This window comes from Ambystoma mexicanum, chromosome 2p (genome assembly GCF_040938575.1).
Source record: "Ambystoma mexicanum isolate Mex_15411 chromosome 2p, UKY_AmexF1_1, whole genome shotgun sequence".
NCBI lineage: Eukaryota > Metazoa > Chordata > Amphibia > Caudata > Ambystomatidae > Ambystoma > Ambystoma mexicanum.
The window spans coordinates 341,381,458-341,406,875 of NC_090923.1; the positions used below are offsets into that span (position 1 = coordinate 341,381,458).

Genomic DNA, 25,418 nt, shown 5'->3' on the forward strand with positions numbered 1-25,418 from the left:
CTTCTGGAAAGCAGGAACTCTTTTCTTACCTAGGCGTGGCTGTGGAAGGAGACACCTAAGCACTACAGGAGGCTATTTAAACCACACCCGATGGATGAATCTTGCTTTGCGTTATTCTGCATCCTCTGCAGCAGAACGCTCATCGTGTCTTCTGCATCTGATCCTGGGCCTAAGGAAAAAGGCTTACCATCCTGAATCGAGTCTTCAGCAACACCTATAAAGACAAGAAAGAACAGGTTAGCATTACGATCTTCAGTGACAGCTCTTCACTAACCTGGTCCATCGGCTGTCACCAACGCCTCGCGCTGCATTCCGACATCTGCAAGACAAAGGCTTACCTACTCTTTGTGCGCTCCGGAGGTCTTCACACTGCATTCCGGCATCTGAAAGACAAAAGCTTACCAACTCTTCGCACGCTCCGGAGGCCTTCGGCGCTGCATCCCGCATCTGAAAGACAAAACAAGGTGCGTTTAAAGACATTGGGGAACTTTAATACTCATGTGCCATTACTCCTTTCCACATCTAACCCAGTGGGTATTCCGGCACCCTGCAGCCGCTCCGAACTTGTACCTGCAAAATAAAAAGACAGTTAGAGCGCATCGTGAAGCAGGCAACAAGCGCTTACTTACGTGCTTCCAGGCGCTTCTATTCATCACACGGGCTCCATCTTCAACTCACTTCAGCCCGTCATCCACCATCGCCGGAACCCTGCAAAACAAGAGACATCATTACTAAAGACTTTAAAGACATTAGAAGTACTCGAAACTTACCGTTCGTGCAGTAAACGACGGACAGCAGTCCTCTGAAGTCAAGAGGCCTGCTCCCCTTATCCAGTGAAGAAACTGGTTACAGCACCCTGCCCCGAGGCAGATGGAGAGCACGGCGTTCACTTACCTAAGGTGAGAGCGTTAACCTTCGGGGTTCTACAGGAGAAGAGAAAGGGAAGAAGAGAGAGACATTTAATAACCCAGTTCATTAATCCCATATTTTCTATCTGCAGACATCTTACCCTTCGAGTCAGACATACAGTGCACAGAGGTCCAGCCCAAAGAGCCAGCCGTGTGGTACACATCACCTTTGAAGATACGGTATACGCCCAGTCAAGACCGGCGCCTCTACGGGAATCAGGTGAGCGTTACACACACCTTGTCATTAGACTTTATCACAGATCTACCCCCGTGTAACGGTTTCAATACTATCCTAGTAATAGTGGACCTTTTTTCTAAAATGGCCCACTTTATTCCCTTAAAAGGGATACCCTCAGCCTCAACCCTGGCCAAGGAATTCCTTGAAAACATTGTTCGTCTACACGGTTTTCCATCTGTGTTAATTTCAGACCGAGGAAGTCAATTCATCTCGCATTTCTGGAAAAAATGCTGCCAACTGGCACAAATAGATGTCGGGCTTTCCACTAGCCACCACCCCCAGACCGACGGCCAAACAGAGAGAACTAATCAGACTCTTGAACAATATTTACGCTGTATGCTACATGAGTCTGAAGGCAATTGGAAGGACACCCTATGGATCGCTGAATATGCGTACAATAATTCAGTACACTCAGGAATTGGGCACAGTCCCTTTTTTACCATATACGGACATCATCCTCGAACCTCGGATTTGGATTCACCCCAGCATTTAGAGATGCCCGCAGTAGATCATCTTCACACAGTCATTACTCAAACCTTTAAGGAAGCAACAGAACATTTATGAAAAGCCAAGGAAAAATACAAGAAAAACGCTGATCAGCTTAGAAGAGAAGCACCACACTACCCCTACCTTAGGGGACCAAGTGTGGTTATCTACTAAGCACATTCCTCTCAAAGGAAAACGGACCTTTAATCCCAGGTATTTGGGGCCTTACTCCATCAAGGCCATTATTAACCCGGTGGCTGTCGAGTTGGAACTACCTGCTCATATGCGAATCCATCCCGTCTTCCACGTGTCTCTTTTGAAACCAGTGCAACCGGGAACTAGGCTAACCGACCCACCTGAACCTATCCTCATAGACGGAGAACCCGAATACGAAATCAAGAATATTTTGGACACAAAAAGAGTGAGATCTAAACTCTTTTACCTAATTGACTGGAAAGGTTATGGTCCGCAGGAAAGGTCTTGGGAACCTAGTGACCACGTGCATGCACCTCGTTTGGTGAAGAGGTTCCACCGGGAATTTCCAGACAAACCACGGCCAAGGAGAGGAACGACTTTGGGAGGGGCCCTGAGGGGGAGTGCTTTCATGATGCCTGCCCCCGGGAAACCAGACCAGGCCCAGCAGCCCCGGAAGCAGGCATCACGCCATTTGGAGCATGCCCAAAAGCCCCAGTTAGGGGCTGTTTGGGTGCAGTCCTGGCGCCTTTGGCGCCAGGCTCATAAGGACAAAGTCAGTCCTGGCGCCATAGGCGCCAGGCTCATTAATGATAACTTACCTAAAGCAGACCATGCTGCTTACTCACCTGATGCAGACCATGCTGCATGACGACCTAAGCCAAATGAGGCTTAGGAGGGACTATTTTAATGCAGGGACTATTTTCTTACCTGGGTGGGGCAGTGGAAGAATACTTACCTGGGACTTCTTCCAAAGCTATTTAAGCCACACCCGGACAGCCACACGTGCTTTGCGTTATTCTGCAGTAGCAGCGTAACGCTCACCGTGCCTGCAGCAGCTTCCAGTCTTCAGCCACGCCCGTCTACACTCCGGAGCTCCTGAACCCTGCAAGGAAAGCAGAAGGAAAGGTTAGAGCAAGAGTTTTATTCATACTCACCTGAATCCTGCATCTTCCCGACTTGGACCTGGAAGAAAGAATCCATTAGACGCTCTTACCGCACCTCCTGCAACGCCGCGCTGAACTCACCTGTTGCCATTTTCAGCATTCCTTCACGCGCATCTTCAGTTCGCGGCCGCTCTTCATCACCTATGGACATAATAACAATAAGGTGAGCAACAGAGAGTTATCTAAGACAACAAAGGCAAATATTAAGACTTACTTGAGATCACCGGGGATACTCACCTAATCTCGGGTCGGCGCGACCTCTTCCGCATCTCCGCCGCACCCCGGCCCCTATGGGGAAAGATTCCGCTACAGACTTACCCGATTGCGGTAAACGCTTCAATCCACGGATCTTCCTCCAAATGGATTGCCTGAAAAGGAAAAGACCACAGGTTAGAGCAAGCTTCCCTCTTTATTCCGAAACAGCTTTTATAAACACTTACCTGCGCATTTCTGGTTGCCATGAGAACTCTTTCCAGATCCATAAGGGCAACCTAGGGGAATTGGACAGAGTGAATTCCAGACGTTTTGAACTCTTTATAACTATTACCTCTACGGAGTCAACACTGTCTGCAACTCGCCAACTTCCCACACCAGTGAGGCAACTGGTCATCTACGCGCCCCTGCACTTGAAGCAGGATGGAGAGTTCATCTTTCCAGATTATCAGGTGAGAATCTAAAGGAGTCCCAAAGTAATTCATGGGGAGAAGGTGCCGTTAAGCTTAAACCTCACAGGTGGTTAATTCCCCCTTTCTGCATTACAGAAGAGTATTCATACGAGCCACACAGACCAAGCTGGGTGGCCCGGTCCACTCCGTCATCTCGGCGCTCCGTGTATTACTGGAAGAAGTAACATCAGGCCGGTCCAGATCAACGCCCCCGTGGACACCAGGTGAGCGTAACAACTGCAGAAATTTGAAGGTCAATATTGGTGGCGCTTGTTAGTTCTACCAAACTGCGTCCCAGTTGTGTGGATCCGCTATGAACTGGGTTTCACTTCCCTGTATTATAGATACCTATGGGTGGTAATCTCTTTATTTAGGAAATATCTTCTGACACCTGATTCAAACATGTTGTTATGCATTTTGTTGAAATACATGTTTACGACATCTCACAGGTTTGTCAAGAAATGGACTGACTTAGTTATTCACACTCTAACCCAAAAGGAAATATCGCTTCAAACTCTTTTTGAGAGTCCGAACAAAGCGCAAACTAAGTTGTTCCAATATGATTGGATGCAGACTAGAGAAAAATTCCAAAACTATAATGATTTAAAAAAACAATCCATTACGGTACAAAAAATATAGCACTGTTGAACCATATTTGCTTCAATCACCCTCTGTTTCACATAGACAAGATTTAATCCGACTGAGATTCAATCTGTGGCCCACAATAGACATTTTAAATAGACGTGGGCAGATCTCTAATTGTGAAAATGTCTGTCGATTTTGCATGAATACTGAGAACAAAGAAACGTTACATCATTTATTGATTGATTGTATTATGCTACATGAATTACGCACATTGCACTTTAAAAAAAAATGCTATGGGAGTATCGAACAGTCACTTCTGATTAATTGTGGCAAATACTATTTATGGGCCATTTGGCCATATATCAAATTGCTGCTCTTAATTTTTTATATGCATTGAAATTATGTTAATGGAGTTTTACAAGTTATGAATGAAAAAGTAATAATTAATACACTTTGAGTGTTTATGTGTAATTCCATTTTAAGGACCTATTTTAAATTTCAGAACTTCATGGATTTTAATTTTCAAAATCATAAAATGGTTTTGTATTAATGAAAATGTTGTATTCTAAAGTTTATAAATTGTAAAGTTGATTTATCAGCTAAGCCAATAATAAAATAAAAAATAAAAAAAGAATTGCGAGGTGTCGGAAGAAAACATAACTCTGGCGGCAGCTGTGCCGTTTTTACAGGCACGGCTACCGCTGGGGTCGTAATGACCACCAATGTCATGGATATGTTCTCACAATACCTTGCAAGGAACTGTACTTATCGGTTTTAGTTGCATAGAAAGGGGCACACTGTTTGTCAAAGCATATGTCTTGGGAGGATAGCTCAGGGGCAACCTGCTCGCCTTGGAAGCAAGACGACACAGGTTTGATCCCCGGGTCCGTGCTTAGAAAACTCTGGGTATTAAGTGTGTTATAAATAACCTATCATATCATGTAAAAATATATTTTATTCATAAGTACATCATACAAACCTTAGTTGTCTTTTTAGTACTATCATAAAAGATTTTGTATTATTAAATCCGACTCCATGTGGGTTTAAGTTAAAAATAGGCAATAGACCCATTCTCTGTCATCTAACAACATTACTGTTCTAAATTTCCAGGTTGACAGTGCCCAATTTAGAAAGTTTTGCTCCATTTGTATTAAGTCTCTTTTGTTCCACAGTTCTCACATTACAAAATGCAAAAGCGCCTGATCTGGAACTGTAGATCGAAAACTGAAGAGATTCTGGTTGTTCCAGAAAATAGCGGCTAAAGGTATTCAAACATGTAATCATTACATGTCCTTATTGCCCAACATGGCATGTTTACTTTCTTTATACTATTTATGTGCAACATTCTTCAGGGGCTGTAATCGATTAGGAGGTGCTCGTGTTCACAATGGGGTGCATTTCATTAGTCTTTCCATCATGGCGACTATTATACACACAGTGTGTACCCAAACTGCAACAAAAACCAAGTAACTTTTAGTTCTGCGAATCATCTGTGAATGTGATGATTCAAATGGGGAAACCCAATTACCTTGGTCATATTTATTACGCATGGTTTCAGGAGGGAACTCTTTGCTTGGTTGTATCCTTAACACGATGCTTCCCTTCTATTAAGCAATGATATCATATTAAGCAAACATTTGTAACCACTCATTAAATGCATGCACATACCCGTGCTTTTCTCTTGTTGTGATTAGAGTTCCTGGATTTGTTCTCAAACATGTAAAGAATGTGGGCTTAAAAGTCAGTATGTTCCTATAAAGTAGACAGTGCGCACATTGTGTCTTCAAAATACTTTTAGTTCTTGTCTTTGGTACTCGACAGCACTGAGCCAGGCTTCTGGTGCTTTACTTCGTTCAAGCCTGTATCGAGGCATTCAAATCAGGTGGCCCCACTGGCGAGTCGATGTCCAAGCTCCCATTGGGTCAAGCTTGCGTTCGAGACGATCGAGCCGATGGCTTCCAACAATTCAAGGAGGCAGTCAAATTGGCGGTGAAAAGATGCTTCTGCTGGGTCACGTTGGCGTTCGAAACAGGACATGTCGATGGCTTGCAGCAGGCCGAGTCAGTGTTCAGATTATTTGCTTCCATAGTCGAGTGACGATTGGGTTGAGACGAGGTGGTGTGCTTCAATGGCTCGAGCAGAGTATGGACCTAGGTGCAAAAAATTGAGAAGCCAACTCTGCTGGAAGTTTGTGTTCCTGCAGCTGTCTGAAATGTACAAGTGACCTTTGAAGCTTCTCTGCTGGCACTACAGGGCTGGTTCCGGGGATGTCCAGATGCCATCTCAGCAAAGGCACGTGAGTGCACTATAATTTTGGCATGGCACATGATGAAAGGGGGTTCTGATAACCAGATCTCCCTTTCCGAAACAGAATTACCTGCATAACTTCAGTGATAAAAATCAAAAAGCTCAGGCTATCCTGCCCTGATCGGATGGAATTTTGTCATAGTATTAATCAGCATTTCCAAGTATAAGTACACCACCATAATCTTTCTAGGCAATGTGATTTGGCCCAGAACATTTTCTAGTTGTGGGAGTGCTGTACAGATTATTTCATTGTATGTTTTTTACATCTTCTAAACTATACTATTTTAATACTTTCAGTTTTGACTAAAACACAAATCACTTGGGGTAATAGATAGTAACCATATTACTTGTGTTAGTGTTAACTATTAGATTCAAAATATCAAATACAATCAAATAGTTTTATTTTAATTTTTTTATTACAGTTTATTACAAAGATCAACCATAAAAGAAGAAAAAGAACAAAAATAAGTGTATATTCCAAATTACTTGATATTCCAATACTCTTTTTCCTGAGTTACTACATACAGCTCACTATCAGCCTTAACTTGAGAGCAGCTTGTTCAGTTGGTCAAGATAGTTTATCCTCCTGGAATATTTAAATGCCAATAGTATATACCCCTCTCAACCTCCTGCTCTCGTAATGGAGAGATTTTTGTTTTTGTATAGGTTTTTATAAGATTTCTCATGCAGATCTTGGATCATCTTGGAAACTTGCTCTAGACTACGGCAACATTTTCTACATGCTTTTTAAAAAAATCTACTCCAAAACAGGGCACAATGCCCAAAGATGCGACTTCACCATTTACATTCCCCTCTTCCGGACTCAATTACACCACAGCATTTCCTGGATTCTGCGTAGTATCCTTTTGAAAGCTCTGAAAACATCCAGGTTGCTGGGCAAAATAACCCTAAGAGCCTTATTTATTTTGGTAAACTCTAAATGCATGATTTTCCACTTGGCTGAGGTGAACTTTAGTTGGCACGTCTCTGTTCACTCCTCACATTTTCTTTTTTGTAATAACCAATCCCTCATTATTATGTTTTGATTCTGTGGCCGCTGTCAGCGATGGACACTATAGAAATTCGGCGGGACACCACTTAAAATATTAAAAATGGGGTTTTACAAGTTACGTATGAAGCATTTGATTTCAATTTAAACACAGAACAGGAGTTTGACTTTTTCAACTTGGCGTCTCCATGTGTCCCCACTATTTATGCCATACCTAAGATATTGAAATTATCCACAAATCCCCCAAGGAGACCCATTATATCCAGTTGTGCGTCACTATTAGAACTATTATGTAAGTATTCTATTGATGTCTTTTTTAAACCATTGCACAAACAACACCAACTTATTTACAGGCTACCACTCACACCATACAGGTTTTGGAAGGTACCACATTTTAAGTATTAAACCTTTCATCTGATAGGACTTCAGAATACAAACAATCTAGATGGATTAACACATTTAAGACCAATCATGGCAGCTTCAATATTCTGAGTGAACAAGTATTGTGGACATAAACTTCAAGAGCATCATGAGATATGTTGGTTAAGTACTTCCCAACTAATCTGTCCTATTTGGTGACAGAAGTACTCTTGAATACAGCCAACAGTTTTATAATCGCTCCTTCCATCATTTTTCCTTTAACAACTTCATTGTTATCTTGCAATATATTTTTAATTAAGTGAGACACTCAATGGATTAGGGGTGTGAGATGGTTTTCAAACTTTTCATCACAATCAGGATAATACACAATAGTTAATACATGGATGTTGCGGGAAATTCTCAACTCAGTGCACTTTGTTGGCAGCTACTGCAGTCAATATGTGTTGACCAGATCAGTTAATATAATAAATAATTTTAAAGAACAGGTTTGCAGTCTATAGTCATAAAAAGTAATGAATGTAATATAAAACTTTACTTCCGCCATGTTTTTCTCTGGAGGTATGGCATACATCATAGTAAGTCTTGTTTTCATGATCTACTATGGTGATATACTGAGATTTGAATATTTGAAAATGAGCCATGAGAAGCGAGTCCCAGACTGATTTAAAATATCATTGGACCACACACCAGTTGTTAACCAGTTGTTAACAACTAACTTACACAAACTAATTTGCTGTATTATTTTGCATGTGCCTGCAAAAAGGATAATATTATTCATAATGGCGGACACAAGGAGCTCTGCAGTTCTTAAGGAAGACTTACATTCTAGTTCTTTTCTGATAACAACATGCCTTTATGGTGTTTACCATAAAGGCATGTAACTTATAAATTCATCCAAGATGGCACACATATGCTGCATGATATGATAGGATATGATATGGCATTTATAATACACCTGTACACAAGTGTTTCTAAGGGCCATAAGACAAGGGAGGACAAGAAAAGCAATCCTACTAGGCCTTTTGTGATTCGGATCATGCACGTGTGACAACGAGAAGTGGAGGGGGAAGGAGAAATGGAAGTGCAAGGAAGTGGAAGGGGGAAGTGCGATCAGGACAACATGGCTCTGAGTAAGTACAGCCAGGGCAAGGCTGCACTGGGTAAGTGCAAGGAGGCAGGGGGGCTCTAGGGGTTACAGTTACAGCCCCTAAGTGCACTGTAGACCAGGAGGCAGTTGAAGGAAGATGAGTCATGCAGGAGCCTGGTACCCAGAGACTATTAGGGAACAAAGCAACCAGTCGGTGCAGCAGACAGTAAGTTAGCAAAGGAGCAAGAGAGTGAAGTCAGAGGAGAAAAGGAGGGTCGTGAGCTGATTCCGGAACTTCAGGTTATCTGGCTGAAGTCTGAGAGGGGCAGGGAGGCCGTTCCTGAGGGAGGCACCAGCAGAGGAGAGGAATCTACCACACTCTGCCTGGAGAGCGCCTGCCCTCAGAGAGTTGAAGGTAGCTGAGCGAAGGGCTCTAGAAGGAAGGTATTTCGGAAGAGAGAGTTGGATGCAGTACATGTCCTGGCCCCAGAAAGCCTTGTGGAGGATACAGAGGGTCTTGGACTTGATCCTTGCAGTCCCCGTGAACCAGTGGAGAGATTTCAGGGCTGAGAAATACAGTCCCTGGGCATGAGGCCAAGGATAAGTCTTGCAGTTCTGTTCTGGATTAGTTGCAGGGGGCCAAGAGTAGAGGTAGGCAGGTTGAGAAAGAGGCTGTTGCAGTAGTCCAGCCTGGAGAGAACCAGGGCTCTGGAGTCAGTGGGCTTCTGGGGGAAACTGAGAAAAGGTAGAATACCTCTGAGGAGGTGCAGCTGGAAGTGGGCCTTTAAGGTAAGGTCCGTGATGTGAGAAGAGGAGGAGATGGTAAAGTTGAAGATGACACCAAGGTTTTTTGCCTCACAGTAAGGTGAGGGTAGAGGGCCCAAGGAGGGTGGCTAGAGTGAGAGAGGGACTGTTAGGCAGAATCCTGTGCAGTTCCGTTAGGGAGCACTACAGAAGATTAAGACTACAGGTGTGAGCAATAAATCCCCTTTGGTATCAGTCTGTACCGCAAAGATTTAGTTGGTAGCTGTGGCTAAGCAGTCAGACTTATCTCAAGAGGGAGATGAGCAGTATTCAGGGTTTACACCACAGGGCTATAATACTATGGTACAAGGAAACAATGACCAAAGCTTTGTATTAAAAAGAATATATATATTTATTCTACACACTTCTAAGTTAACACATTAATCACAGTTATTAAAGCAAGTTAAAATCAGCCAAGGAAAGTATACACAACTCCCTAGTTAGATTGTAGACAAGTTTGAGCAAGAGAGAAAACTGAGCAAAATGGCACAGTGAAAACCAAACACAAATGGCACTCTAGCAATTTCTCACAAGGGAGGGAAAGCACAAGTTATGCAGGAATATATTCTTAGACACCTTAGCAACACTTCCCATAAGTTTGTGAACAAGTTTAGGCAAGGCAGCACTTTAGCATGTATAATACTTAAATGAAAACCGAGCAAAATGGCACTTCACAAGTTTTAGAAGTGGGAAGAAGAAGGTGGTTATAAGAAGTAGGTGCACCAACAAAGTTCTAGTTGAGAAGCAATCTAGAGAAGGCAGTTCTAACAAATTCAGCCAGAGTCAATAGGCCTGTGCCAGAGTCAGTGGTACAGGGCAAAGGGCCCAGGAGCAAAATGTTCTTGTAGCTGCAGTCAAGTCTTTGTTAAACGATTCGAAAAGGTGGATGCAGAAGGTGAAAGACAATGTTAGAGGATAGGGGCGGCCAACCCAATAGGTAGGTAAAGGATTTAAATCACCTTTAGCACTACCAAGCGGAAAAGGGAGGCCTGGCGGAACAAAGTACCTTGAATTGTAGAAGAGGCTCCTGTGGTGGCGGTTGTTCCTGGCAGTTCCTGCAGTTCGGGAGATCCAGCAGAGTAAGAGAGGCTCTCATCGTGGAGGAAGGTTCGCGTTACTGCACTGCCCAGGGATGAAACCAGCCACGGTGCTGCCCAACTAATAAAAGGTCCGCTCCTTTAAATCGCGGTCCGGGTGGATGGGCGCCTGGATATCTGGTCTCCGAGTACAGGGTACTGGCAATTCGACCAAGGCAGGTCCAGGAAGGCGATGGGCAAACTGGTTTGCCCCACCAGCTCAAGGGAAGAAGGTTCTTGCAGATGAAGATCTTCTCTCGTCGTGTGGAGAAAAGTGGTGAGACGCTCCAGCAGGACTATACGAGTCGTTGCAGATGTCTTTGGCTTCTCTGCTCTTCGGCTTCTTAGTCCAATGATGACGTCTTGCTCTTCCAGTCCTCAGGACCCTGCTTTTATGCAAAAAGATCCCCATTCATACAGCCTAGCTGTGACTTAAACAGTGGAGTGGTCAACCTGGCTGGAGAACCTCCAGCCTATTAGGGCAGAGTGCGACATGGGTTGTTAAAGCAACACTGTCCAGGGGTCCTACTCCCCCTCCAGCACAATGGATCCACCCCAGACTCAGTTGCGCCAAAAGGAGGGCTTCTTGGCAGAAGCCCGCCAAAAGGGCAAACAAAGGATCCCCGACCTGGGTTAGGAGTTTAGAGAAAGACACGAGAAAGAATTTATATAAAAGTTCTGCCAAATAAAACCTACCGGAGTAAAGTTAATATGAAAATAAACCGGCGGTATGTTAGAGACTGTCAGTAAATGTGGTAGCCTCGAACAATGGGAAAATCCCATAGGGAAATATTCGCGGTCGAATATTTTTGGTAGTAACCACTGCCACCAGCCAGAAACTTTTGAGAGAGGGACTGCACGGTACCCTCTCTAAAATGAACATAAGGGAAAAACTATTAACCCTTGCCAGTACCTCCATAGTAAGATGGGTTGTACTGGTTTTGTTCATAAAGATTGACTAGTAAAGGCAATGGGGACTTTACATGCCCTGGGAGACAGTAGTCAGTCCCAGGGTATGGAGTCTATGTTTGGGGGTCGCTACGACACCCCTGTGTCTCTGCACGGAGGGTGCTGTGTAACACATGTGGATAAAGATGGTTCCTATGGGGGTGAGATAAACCCCATAGACATTAAATACAAAAAATAGTCTAGAACACACATAGCAAATATGCCTAAGAGTGGGAAAAAAGAGTCACACTCTTAGCAGGGGAAAAAACAAACCCTTTAAATCCAGCAAAGCTTCTGGGGCACTCTATAGGTAAGGGAAATTAGCCATAGAATGAGAATTCTCCCTAACAGGGACAATGGGAGTAGGTGTCCCAATCCGTCTTACTAGCATAAAGGCAAAGATCGTTGGAGGCGCACCAACCCTGAATCATGGATAGACTGAATGAGCGAGGGAAGAGAGGAGGCTGCGTGAAACCTGAAAGAGAGCTGAGTGTTATCTGCATAACACTGAAAATTAGAAGAGAAGGTGGAGATCAGGTGGACCAAAGGGGCCAGATAGACATTGAAGAGCCAGTGTGAGAGGATAGAGACCTGGGGGACACCACATGTGTAGAGAGAGGTGGTGGAGAGAAAGGACCCAAGTTGGACCTGGGAGGGACATCCAGGAGGAAGGAGGTCAGCCATGCCAGGGCCTGATCCATGATGCCCAGGTTCACACAGGCAGTTGATCAGGGTGGCGTGATTGACTGTATCGAAAGCAGAGGAAAGTTCAAGGTGGGTGAGGACAGAGGGTGAGCTGTAGTCGAGGTTAGAGAGCAGATCTTCACAGGTGTTCAGGAGAGCAGTTTCTGTGCCTCTGGCTGCTCTGAAGCCAGACTGATGGTTATGGAGGCAGCCAACAGATTCAGTCTGGAGGGTAAGCTGGGCGATGGCCAACTTTTCCAGGAGTTTGCTCAGGAAAGGAGTGATAGACATTGGGCAATAGTTTGCCAGACATGTAGGATCAACAGAAGGCTTTTTTAGGAGGGTGTGCACAAGGGAGTGCTTGAGGAGAGAGGGGAAAGATCTAGTGATGAAAGAGGGATTGCAGAAATAAACCAAGGCTGGAGCGAGAGTGGCAACGTGGTCCTTGATGGTTCTGCAGGAGCAGGGGAGCACCCATTTGGACGACACTTTCATAGATCAGGCTTGTCTGGAAACATCATCAAGGTTTGTGAGACAGAAACAGGAAAAAGGAAGAGGAGAGGGAGAGGCGGCCAAAGGGGGCTTGAGAGAAGTAGAGGGAGAGGAAGCGGTAGGACAGGATGACCTGAGATTTGGTGGTGAAATGAGAGGCCAAAGACATGCAGAGGGCCTAGAAAGAAACATGAGAGGTGGAGACTACAGTAGGATTGGGCCGCTCCTTGCAGATCTTAAAGAGTTTGGCTTTGTTGTTAGAGTCTGCAGAGGTGCAGGCTTGGATATGGACCCTCTTCTTGGAGAGAACAGAGAGTTTGTATTTCCGTTGGAGCAGGCGGCAGCCAGGTTTGTCAGAGGTTGCGCCCGAAGCCCTCCACTTCCTCTCAGCCACCCTGCAATTGCGTGTCAGGGCAGCGAGGTTGGAGTCGTACCAAGAGTTACACTCGGAGGTAGACTTCAGATGGATTCTCATGACAGGGGCAAGGATGTCGAGAGTGTTGGAGATAGAAGGATTCAGGCTAGAGAGGGCTGTGTCAGGGTGCGAGTCAGCCGCAGGAGTAGGAGGAGCAGAGCAGGTAGAGGCAAAGGCGTCCACTGAAACTCGCTTCATGGGCCGAATGACTGAGAAGGAAGGTGGCAGTGCTGGGGTAGGCTTTACTTGAGGGGCCAGAAGTTTCAGATGAGAGGAGAGCAGGAAGTGGTCAGTCCGAGAAAGAGAGGAGTGGTGAGAGGGTTAGAGAGGGTGAAGTCTGAGAATATGAGAGCATCCAAGGTGTGTCCAGCAGGGTGTGTCAGGCCAGAGGGAAGAATGGACAGGGAGAGAGAGTCGCATAGGTTGCTTAAGAGCCCAGAGGAGGGATTAGAAGCATCCAGGTAGATTTTTAGGTGTCCTAGGAGGAGAAGGTTGGTGTCACGACTCTGGGTTGTCCACCTGACACCAGCCTCCATTCCACAACATCCACTCACACACATAGCTCGGGTCTTTCCGAGGGACACGTACTCTCCAGAAAAGCCACTGGGTCAGTGGACAGATAAAGGTGGGTTGGGCCCAGGCTTCGCGCATCTGGCGTCATGCACATCACCCTTTGGGTGAATAGAATCCAAGCACTTCCTGTATTCCTCCAACATGGAGGAGGAATGGCCTAAGACAGAACACAAGACTGTAGTCCTGCCTTTTGGGTGTGGCTGGGTGTGGCAGGCATGCAGTCCCTGTTTCGCGTTATTCTGCTTGATGCAGCGTGACGCTCACTGGCACAGCTCCTGAAGATACTTACCCGAGGACTTCGTGCAACTCTCACCTGTTCCGCTCCAGCCTCGAACGAACCGCAGTTGCATGAATACTCATGCGACTTCATTCAGACGACCGGCATCCACCTCCTGTTAACACGGCTTCATCGACTCCGGCACGGCTTCAGGATTTGCTCCGCATCAGCAACGCGACTTCAGCAGACACCTGCAAAGGAAAGAAAACAGTAAGCAAAGTTCAACAGAACAGCATCGCGCATATTTTAAGAACGCAGCGCGAATACAAGATCATTACCTGGCTCTGAGTACAGTTGTGAATCCACTCGGCACCATCAGCACGAGTCGGCAGACACCTGTAAGGCAAAGAACAGGCCATAACAAATACCGCGGGCACACAGAAGGCAAAGCGCGTTACAGAAGAATTACCAAACCTGTTTCGCTGCTGCATGCATTCGTTTACTCCATCACCCCGACACCGGCAGGCCTGCAATTGAAAGAACAGAGAGGATTAGAAGGACAATACACACATGCAAACAAATAGCACAGAAAAGAAGGCATAAAACAGCGCATTGAAGCAACGAGGACATAAAAGACAGACAGAAAGTATGAACACTTACTGGGGAGAATCCTCAGTAGACTCACCTGAACGAACATTCATCCACGCCGCAGCAGGACTGGGCTTGGGAGATACGAACCAGTGACATAACTGGTTCCAACACTGAACAGACTTGCGCCCCTGCCTGAATTAAGAGCAGGACGGAGAGCCATCCTTTCACATATATCTGGTGAGTTAATCAGCAGTCAAATCTGGGAACACTAGGGGTAGCATCAGGGTGGGGAAAAGAAACAGTCCCACACACCTGTATTCTAACCTTGTCCCGTATACACATTCATAGGAGCAGCTCCTGAGAACCCAGGCTCCAGAGGGTCAAGACTATCACGCTGCAGAGAAAGAGGCTCCGGGTGCTCCTGCAGAGAAAAGGTGAGCGTAACAGTTGGGTAAGGGGAGAAGAAGAGAGGTCAGCCCATTCTGAGAGGAAGAGGGTGACCTGGCCTGGTGGCCTGTAGATGGTAGCCACAGTCAGAGAGAGTCCAGGAGAGATAGAGAGCCTGCAGATTAGGCATTCAAAGGAGCAGTAGGCCTGAATAGGAATGACAGAAGCAGGGACACACTTCGGAAAGATCAGAGCCACTCCACCTCTGGGCCGGTTGTTTCTGGGCTCAGAGAGGATCTTGTAGCCCTCAGAGATAGAGTGTTAAAACTCGGGACAGATCTGGCCATGAACCATGTCTCAGTGAGAGAGAGAACATCCAGGTCAAGTTCTTCAAGGAGGTGGCAGATGACAGAGGAATGTTTGACACCACGGTGAGAGTTCAGAGTAGCTACTGGAGTAGGTTGCCACATCTGAAAGACTTCCAGGGTGGGGTGCAGGGGTGAGGCACACCGAGTGGAGGCAGAAGAAGGGCCAGAGAGTGGGCAGAGGCAGTAGACATAGGTGGCATAGGGGCCAGAGTGGAGAAGGAGGTGGGTGCCAGAGAGGCAGTGGAGGAAGGAGGTGGCAGAGGGGCAGAGAGGTGTTGGAAGTAGTGACAGGAGAAGGGATAAAATTGATGAGACACGGGAGACACCTTTCAAGAAGGAGAAGATTGGGCTGGGAGCACTGGACCATGACGGTACCATTTATACAGACATTGATGGAAGAGGATCTCCCACCGGGTGCCATCATTAATGGGAGAGGAACAGAAAGGAGAGAGAACAGAGACCATAGGGGGGGGTCCATAGGTCTGTAGAGGGAGCGTCAAAGAGGATGTGGGTGAGAGTCTGTCTGGAGGTAGTGCTGATGTGGGTATCAGCGATAGGGAGGACTGGGTTGGAGACCAGGGTATCCCTCTTGAAATGTTGCCATCCAGTCCTAGTGAGAGGGATAGGAAAGGACATAGAGTAGCAGTTGGAGAAGATGGGAGAGTTTGAGAGCGCCATAGGGGTGCAAGGAGGCAAGAGGGGAGCGTGAGGGAGGAAAAGAAGCACAGCCCACAGCTGCAAACCACAGGGAACACCAGAGGGGGATGTTTCACACAGAGGGGGGGCACACAGGAGGCAACAAGCAGGCAACACACCACAGTGGAACACAGGTGCAGTATGGACGGAAGACAGGGGTCTGGGTGACAGTGCAATGCAAAACAGCCAGATTTGACTTTCCTAAAAGGAGGGAAGAAGAAAGCCTAGTTTAAACACAACAGCAATGCAAAACAGCAAGATTCAACTTTCCTAAAAGGAGGAAAAAGGCCTAGTTTTAACACAACAGCAATGCAAAACACCTAGATTTGACTCTCCTAAAAGGAGGGAAAAAAGCCTAGTTTTAAAACAACAACAATGCAAAAAACCCAGATTGGCACCACCCTTAAGCATGGGTTGTGCGATAAGAGAAATAAGAGTAATCAGAGGGGTGGGCCAGTTTAGTGGGGTGCAGTGATTGCTGCCTCCCCTGTCTGCACCACCCCTACCTTGTCAGTCACAGCAGGTTGAACAGCTGCAGGCTTCTCCAGCTGACATCGGCAGACACCATCTGGAGCTGCTTCTCTAGGAGTTGCCCTTTGCCTTGGGGCCCTTAGCCGAGGGGGCTGGCTGAGCAGAGGGATTGCCATGGGGGTTGAAATTATAAGGGTCAAAGTGCCAGTTTCCAGGGTCGCGGAGAGGGTGAGCAAGGGAAAACGCAGGAGTGGGGAGGGCCGGGGAAAGGGCACAGGATGGGCTGGGGTCACAAATTAAAAGGAGTGTGCCTGAGATGAGGCTTGGCACGCTGAACAGGGTCACAGACTACTGACCCCAAGGCAGCTGGTAAGGTGCGAAGGGTCTAAGACCCTGGTTGTTCCTTTGCCCGGGCCGGCGGGCCAATCAGAGTCAGGTGGAAGCCTGGGAGGTGGGAGGGCAGGCAAGGGACAAAGCGGGAGTGGGGAGGGGAGATGAAAAAGCATGGGTTGCACTGGGGCCAAGAAAAATTACGTGTCTCAGATGGGGCTCAGCACACTGTAAAGGGTTAGCGAGTACGTACCCCGAGGCAGCTGGTAAAGAAAGTGCTCTGAAGAGCGTGAGGGGTCCTAGACCCTTGTTCCCTTTTCCAGACTGGTGGGCCAATCAGGGTCAGGGTGAGGGCTGGGAGACAGGAGGGCGAGCAAGGGACAACGTGGGAGTGGGAAGGGTGAGGAGAAAAGGAGCAAGATGCCCTGCAGCCAAAAATTAAATGGAGTGTGCCTCAGATGGGGCTTGACATGCTGCAGAGGGTAACAGATGTACCTTCCCCCAGGCAGCTGGTAAAGAAAGTGCTTGGGAGAGCATGAAGGGTCCTAGACCATCGTTGTTCCTTTTTCCGGGCTGGTGGGCCAATCAGGGTCGGGTGGAGGGCTGGGGGGCGGGAGGGTGGTCAAGGGTCAATGGTGAAGTGGGAAGGGGAGGGGAAAAGGCACAGGATGTGCTGCGGCCACAAATTCAATGCAGTGTTTCTCAGATGGGGCTCAGCACGCTGCAGAGGGTCACAGATTACTTACCCCAAGGCAGCTGGTAAATAAAGTGCTAAGGAGAATGCAAGGGGTCCTTGACCCTCGTTGTTCCTTTTTCTGGGCTGGCAGGCCAATCAGGGTCACAAGGAGGGCTGGGAGACGGGAGGGCGAGAAAGGGACAACACTGGAGTGGGGCAGGGAGGGAAAAAAGGCATGGGATGAGCTGCGCCCAAGAATTTGATGCAGTGTGCCTCAGATGGGGTTGGGCATGCTGCAGAGGGTCACAGCTTACTTACCCAAGGCAGCTGATAAAGAAAGTGCTTGGGAGAGCAGGAGGGGTCCTAGACCATCATAGTTCCTTTTTCCGGCCCGGCAGGCCAATCACGATCAGGGGGAGGGCTGGGAGGCGGGAGGATGAGCAAGGGACAACACTGGAGTTCAGAGGGGAGGGGAAAAGGCGTGGGATGTTCTGTGGCCAAACATTCTATGGAGTGTGCCTCAGATGGGGTTCGGCACGCTGCAGAGGGTCACAGATTACTTACCCCAAGGCAGCTGGTAAAGAAAGTGACCAGCTGCCTTGGGGTAAGTCTCTGTAGAGACTAAACGCAATGGGTGTAGACTGGGCGCATAGTAGCTAAAAATGATAGAAGTGAAACAAACAGTGTTGCCATGTTGCCTCGTCCGTTCACAAGCATCACGTTGTGATTGTCCATCTAGAGTGAGTATTTTTTTATAACCCTGTCAAAATTATCCTATTGCTTATGTACATTTGTTAAAATTAGAAATAAGGTTAAGCAAACTTATTGATTTGCACACATCTTTACTTCTTTTTTTAAAAAGTGAGGACCGTATGCTATTTAGTTAGCACGCTTCTACAATCAGGTATTTTGACCCTGCAGTGTTGTTGTGGTGTACAGCCCTGCGCAGGTCCTCATCTCTGGCCCGACGTGTTAGGCAACATGAGGGCACATACTTTCCAAGATGGCGCCCGTGTAAATCCGGCGTCATCCCCTTCTTCAAACAGCCAGCCACACTGTTGTTGCAGTTGGATTGGCTGGGGACTCTTATTTACGTTGCCCTGATTCGCCGGCAGGCGAGAAGCGGGCCCGCCTCCAAAGGCCCAACTCACAAGGCTCCTGTCCCGAGCCCCTTACCAGAAGCTGCAGCCTAGGAGCAGGAGCTCCCTCCCCTCCCCACTACAGGAGCAGTACTCACCCCACTGCAGGAGCAGTCTGCATACCTACTCAAGGTCTATTTCCTAATATAGGCAAGCTTGTGGGCTTTACGGAGCGGACCTTGCCGCCAGCATCCACTTTCTAAAAAAAGTGCTGACCATGTGCTATTTAGTTAGCACGTTTCTACATTCAGGTATTTTGACCCTGCAGCATTGTTGTGGTGCACAGCCCTGCCCAGGTCCTCATCTCTGGCCCGGCGTGTTAGGCAACACGGGGGCACATACTTTACAAGATGGTGCCCGTGTAAATCCGGCGTCCTCCCCTTCTTCAAACAGCCAGCCACACTGTCATTGCAGTTGGATTGGCTGGGGACTCTGATTTACCTTGCCCTAATTCGCCAGCAGGCGAGAAGCCGGCCTGCCTCCAAAGGCCCAACTCACAAGGCTCCTGTCCCGAGCCCCTTAACAGAAGCAGCAGCCTAGGAGCAGGAGCTCCCTCCCCACCCCACTGCAGGAGCAGTACTCACCCCTACATACCTAAACAGGGTCCATTTCCAAAGATAGGTAAGCCTGTGGGCTTTACGGAGCGGACCTTGCCACCAGCATTCACTTTTAAAAACAAGTGCGGACTGTGTGCTATTTAGTTAGCATGTTTCTACCATCAGGTATTTTGACCCTGCAGCGTTGTTGTCCTTTATAGCCCTGCCCAGGTCCTCATTTCTGGCCCGGCGTGTTAGGCAACACGAGAGTACATACTTTCCTAGATGGCGCCCGTGTAAATCCAGCATCCTCCCCTTCTTCAAACAGCCAGCCACACCATTGTTGCAGTTGGATTGACTGGGGTCTCTTATTAACCTTGCCCTGATACGCCGGCAGGCGAGAAGCTGGCCCGCATACAAAGGCCCTATTCACAAGGCACCTGTCCGGCCTGTTGGAGCCGGGAAGACTGGAGGACTACCCGACCCGACTTCCCCCCACCCTGCGCGTCCGCTACCCACATCTGAACTGATTATGAGCCGCTGATCCATCGCTTGCTCCCACCTGATTTAAATTTGCGGTAAGACATTGACTACCCGCCATGGAAACCACTGTGTCATGATTATGAATATCACTTACAATGTCTATCTACCCTACATCACATGCCGTTAGTATAATATCCTGCAGGACCCTTAATACAGCGGCACTGCTCTGATTAACCGCATGGCACTCCTGACTCTATGACCTTTTCATGTATTCAATCTTTATTGCACCTGAATAGTCATTAGCTCGAACTTTGCATTGGTTTTTGTTGCTGCACTACCCGCTGTATCTACCTACTCGCACCCTACTGCCAAACCGACCCGGTATTGTATTGGGAACCTGCATATCTCCTTACATGCTGCATTGTAATATTATTATGCTCTGTATACTGGCACACCCAGTAGAATGATTTTTCTACTAATAAGCAGTCTACTGTGCCTAACTATCATCTAATTCCTTGATGTAATCTGTGAGCCAGTATCTATCTTTACTAAATCGTCTGAGAACGATAGTATATGAGGCATATGCGCAATAGCTACACCTGGAACCTAATATAGGCGGCATAATAGCTTACCCTGCATACAAAGCCATACAAAGTGAATCTAATTGATTGTAAAGGCTTTAACAACTAATCACTCGTCTGTATCCTATGCCAATCTAAAACATTTCGGACACATGTACTATATTCTAATTTAAGCATTTGATTGCATATATGTATATTACTGTAAAGCATCCATTTGGTTGCATATATGTATTTGTATTTCACGCTAGCCTGAGCATTTGACTGTATAAGTGGACTTTGCCCTAAACTATGTTGCCTATCTCCAACTGACCTCACACATGTGCAGAATAACCTGAGTACCCCAACGTTGTCTCATACTACAGTCCCACCACCTATAGTCTAGCCTAACGTTGCATCTCGACCGTGCATACAAAGCTACTACTGCTCAACTAAAATTGAATCTAGCCATGCATCTATCTCTCCAAACGATAACTATCATCACAAACTGCCTTATTTGCTTGATCTTGCCGATACTAGTACCCACCACAGCCAGTCCTCCTATGATACCTATGATGGACCTGCACACTAACCCCAGAGGGTCCTTTACTCGTTTGACCATGGCGCATAGCCTGACGCCATCAGCCCTTATAACACCATCTAGATTCTTACCACCATATCTTCATATCAAACCTCCCCGCCCACAAAGGTTACTACCTCCAGGGACACATACTGAACCTAATGCCCCTTACTTGACTAAGGAATCCCCCCACGACACCACAGCTCCATCACACGTAAATACTCCTCTCTGTTATACAAACAAACAGCCACTTAAACTAACCATAGCAATACTACTGTCCACCTCACCATGCTCTACGTTACACAGAAATCACAGACTACGGTCTAGATTCCTAAGGCGACACAACACCTCTATCTTCAAAGATGCTACTTCTGGAACTTCCACCCTAGCTAATCCAGCTATCTCACCCCCTGCTTCAGAAAACAGCCTCACCCCCTGCAAGCCTAGAAAGCGAAGCATGGGCTCTGTCTTAACAATGATAAGACAGAGCTGCGCCTCCTGGGCTCACCAGCAACTTGAACAAATTGGGCGTGCTATTCACCTCCTTCGTTATCGACAGTAATATAATTAAAGTCTCCAAGGTTCTGAAAACCTTAGGAATCTACATCAATTCCGCTTCAACCTTAACAAGACAAACTAACGCCATGGCCTCCTCATCCGCTTACACCTGAAAGCTCATCGCTGCCTGCCGCCCCTACCTGACAACAGCCAACTTCATTACAACAGCAAGAGCACTTGTCCTCTCCAAGCTCAATTATTGTAATGCACTCTATCTTGGCACATCACAACAGAACCTCAATAAAATGCAAGTTATGCAAAATAATGCCATCAGAGCAGTCTTAAACTTCCCTAGGAATCAACACATTTCGGAAACCAAACACACATTAAAATGGCTTAACATTAACCAAAGAATTGCACTCAAAACATTGTCCCTCACGCATAAGTGCTTATCTAAACAGGCCCCCATTTACATGTTCAATACTATCTCCTGCGACACCTCTACCCAATCTACTAGAACAGCTCAGACACATTGTGTCAACATACCACACTTCAAACAACAACAAGCAGGCGGGGTAAGTTTCCCAGTCCTCGCTGCAAAGAAATGGAATGACCTCCCTCTATCCTTAAGAGAGAAAACCTCCTACCTCCTTTTCCGGAAAAAGGTCAAAGTATGGCTCCATGTGCAAGACCTCATCTCGGTCGCATAATCACGACATGACATGTACATATGTATGTAAATTCTTGACAGAGTAAATTCTTGTTTGTGGTATAAATGTAATGATGTATCTTTCTACTACTCCGAGGTATATATGTAACTCTTTTTTGTATCATACTGCTGTAATCCTTTGTTTTTGTACTTTGTTGTAACTTGTAAGTACAGCGCCCAGATGCCTCTGGGCTTGGTGCGCGTTACAAATAAATAAACTAAACTAAACTAAACTAAACTAAACTAAACTAAACTAAACTAAACTAAACTTCTGTATGCATAGGTGTTTTACTCAACAATAATGTCCAACCACCTAAAGCATTTACTGATGCTCATTGGGCATGACCTCATAGCTGCAACACTCCCTAATTAAACCGGCAAGACTGTATTATTAGCTAATTAATTATTGAGATCAAACCGTAGATTGAGTCACCATTAAATGAAATAAGATTTTATAGGGCCAATTTGGGACTTTTTCTCCCTTACCATGACTAACTCATGGTTTTCATCTTTCTAAGCCTAACATGATCTTTCCCGCCATTATCATTAAGTAGGCAATGAATATGAATGAAATCTTATGAAGGAGCCATTATATCTTATCGTAGTTGTTTCCTTTAATTTCCATTTTTTATAAATATTTTTATGGGAGAATTATCAATGTCGATTTTCACATTTTGAATATTGTTTTGTTACATGAATTCTTCAGTTGAATGATGCAATTGTTATTAAACTATGTAAACAGTGTGTGAACTTAATTCACAATTAGATATTCCAGTATTATGTCAAAGCATTACATTTTAAATTTGATATAGAAGCATCCACTTTAGTATTAAATAACATTATGTTAATGGTCATGGTGAAAATGGCAAGTACATTTAGGGAATTATGTGCTTTTTTAACTCACAAATAGTGTCCTCTGTAAGCAGCTCTGTGGATAGGCAAGTGGCCAGATTGTTTGGGTACATTGGCATCTGCTCCATATTCTAGTAATAGAGAAATTGCTTCTGGATTACCACCGGCGGCAGCTTCAAATATAATGGAAGCACAGTCGGAGGCCTGGGAAAGAACACTGGCACCTGTTGGCATAAATCATACATGTGTTTTAGGGACAATATACAGCAAACTAAAGCAATCAGGACTTCTCCTGCATATTTATACATTAAAACAATTTCATAAACTGTTTGCAATCAAGCCATGTGCTACAACTAAGTGGCACATGGGAAACACCTGTGCAAAGTTGGTATATTTCAGTGGTTAAGATCCATTACCCAATAGTGATGGAGTTGGGGATACACCACTTTGCAACATTGTTATGCTTTCTCACAAGCTATTAAGTACCCTTTTTGAATACTGTGGCCATTCACAATGTGACTAGTCAAATGAAGGGCAGTTATATTAACAAAGGAGTACATGTTACTCATTATATTTACTTTCTTGCTGGTTGTCCATGGGTGCTTAAGGAGCCAGTAAGAGGATGGCGGCCCACTGCAACTCTTCTCACATTCATGGTGAGTGGAAGGAGGGGGCATTTTGAACCCCCCCACCATTCCTACACTTTCTGGGTAGGCCCAGTTGCGGCTGCTTTGGGTTCAGGGCCCCAGCCCCGGAGCACTTGTGTGGGAATACCCCTAGGAACTGTGACCTCCCCCTTGTGACAGAGTAAGACCAGAGTTGAACAAGACTCCATGTTGTAAAGCTACCGACTCCATTTTGTAATGGCAAGATAGTCGTGAAAATTCAACGCATGCCTGCAGCTCTCCCAGCCAGGCGCGCACAGCGACCAAGCTACTCCCCCACCTCCTCCCCTTTGCCGTCTCTGCAGTTGTTCGGTTCTCATAAGAGACTAGCCGCAAGAATGTCTTCTGTCTTCCGTCTCACTTCATTCACCCAGATACAGCCCTGAGCAGGAGCAAGTGCAAAAGCCATCCGTCTCTAAAAAACCTGCCCCCACGCCCAACAGACCCTTAGCCATAAAGAACACCATCCTCATATTCCTTAAAACAGGGTCAACAATTAGAAGTGACCCTCGAGTCTGTTTGATTGTTCGTGTCTTAATGAGGACAGAGCCAACGTGCCTTTTTTCATGCAAGATAATGTAAAAATAATAAGGGGGCAATAAGCATACTAGCAAAAAATATAACATATATGTGTAATCAGAAGTTCTCACGTTAAAGCTTAATTATGAAGGTGTGATATATATATATTAACATGCGGTATAACGTTGCTCATAGAAATAGATTGCAACAACAAGATGCATAACCAGTATAATACTGTACACGACAGCACTAAGCTACCTCATTTTTGTAAGGTCAAATGTAAATATATGTACGATATCGTGTAAACATAATACAGTATTGAATTACTCTCACCACATTGCAACATCTGTTAAGGCCGCATGCATAGACCCCGAGCCATGAACTGCTTTAATGAAGGATGAACGCTAATTCAAGTACACGTTTAATTTCTTGATGAGTTTTTGTTGCAATGAGAATATTGCACCTAACGTGCGCACGCAGTAGGGCGAAAGGGTACGGGATCCCCCTTTACAAAACCCACCATACCACTCGCCGGGGGTGGTCTTTGAGCCAGAAGTATCGCACTGACCAATCGGGTCCAGAGGGTCTCGGATCAAGACGGACACGTGAGTATCAAGTGCGGGTGATATTGAAAGGCGGGTGTGAGTCAGATTAGAAGGTCTTGGAACAAACTGCATAATTTGGGTGGAAAAGGTGTGGAGATCTGTTGCACAGGAGGGCAAAGGTCCTGGGGGCCTGGGTCTTTTCTACATTCCATTCTATTCTCATTCTATCGCATATGGCCATTAGGAGTTTGACAGAGCACAAGGTGAAAAGAGGTTAAAAGGGATCCTATCTCCGGTGGGGGGTGGAAGGCGGCGCCACATAGTGCTATCTCGACTAGTACAGGATATATGGATATGGGAAAAATGAGGTAAAAGAAGATAATGTAGGGGTCTCAAAGGAAGTCCCGGAGTAGTATTTAGAAACGCTTTTTGCAACTTTGTCTTACCTGTCTCTCTCTCCCTCTCGGGTGGACTGGAGTGAAGTGAGGGGAGAGAATTGTTCTAGGGAAGTGCAATTAAGCAGAGGTAGAAGGGGCATTAGGGAAGGTGAAGTACAATTTATGTTGTCCATGTTTTCCGCTTTATGTGAAATTTAAGTGTTGGTCTCTTTGTGGAAACATTGTCTTTTGTAAATGAACATTAATGAATTGATCTGACATTGCATAGAAAGAGTTGTGTTCACATTGATGCGGTTTAGAAGTTATGAGAAGTAAGTGAACAGTTAATTTCTTTTGAGGAGGGTTGCATAGCACATTGATTTGGCCATACGAGAAGTGTAAGAGTCTAGATAAGGATTGTCAGT

At 46.0% G+C, this 25,418-nt stretch overlaps 1 protein-coding gene across 1 annotated transcript in view; it reads right to left on the reverse strand.

Annotated features, from left to right (window-relative positions):
• Positions 1–25,418, reverse strand: part of ASB14 (ankyrin repeat and SOCS box containing 14) — a 453,165-nt gene that overhangs the window by 147,578 nt on the left and 280,169 nt on the right. Inside the window, exon 7 of the mRNA XM_069643678.1 lies at positions 22,940–23,111. Within this exon, the coding sequence (XP_069499779.1) occupies positions 22,940–23,111 (172 nt within the window). The remainder of the gene's footprint in view (positions 1–22,939; positions 23,112–25,418) is intronic.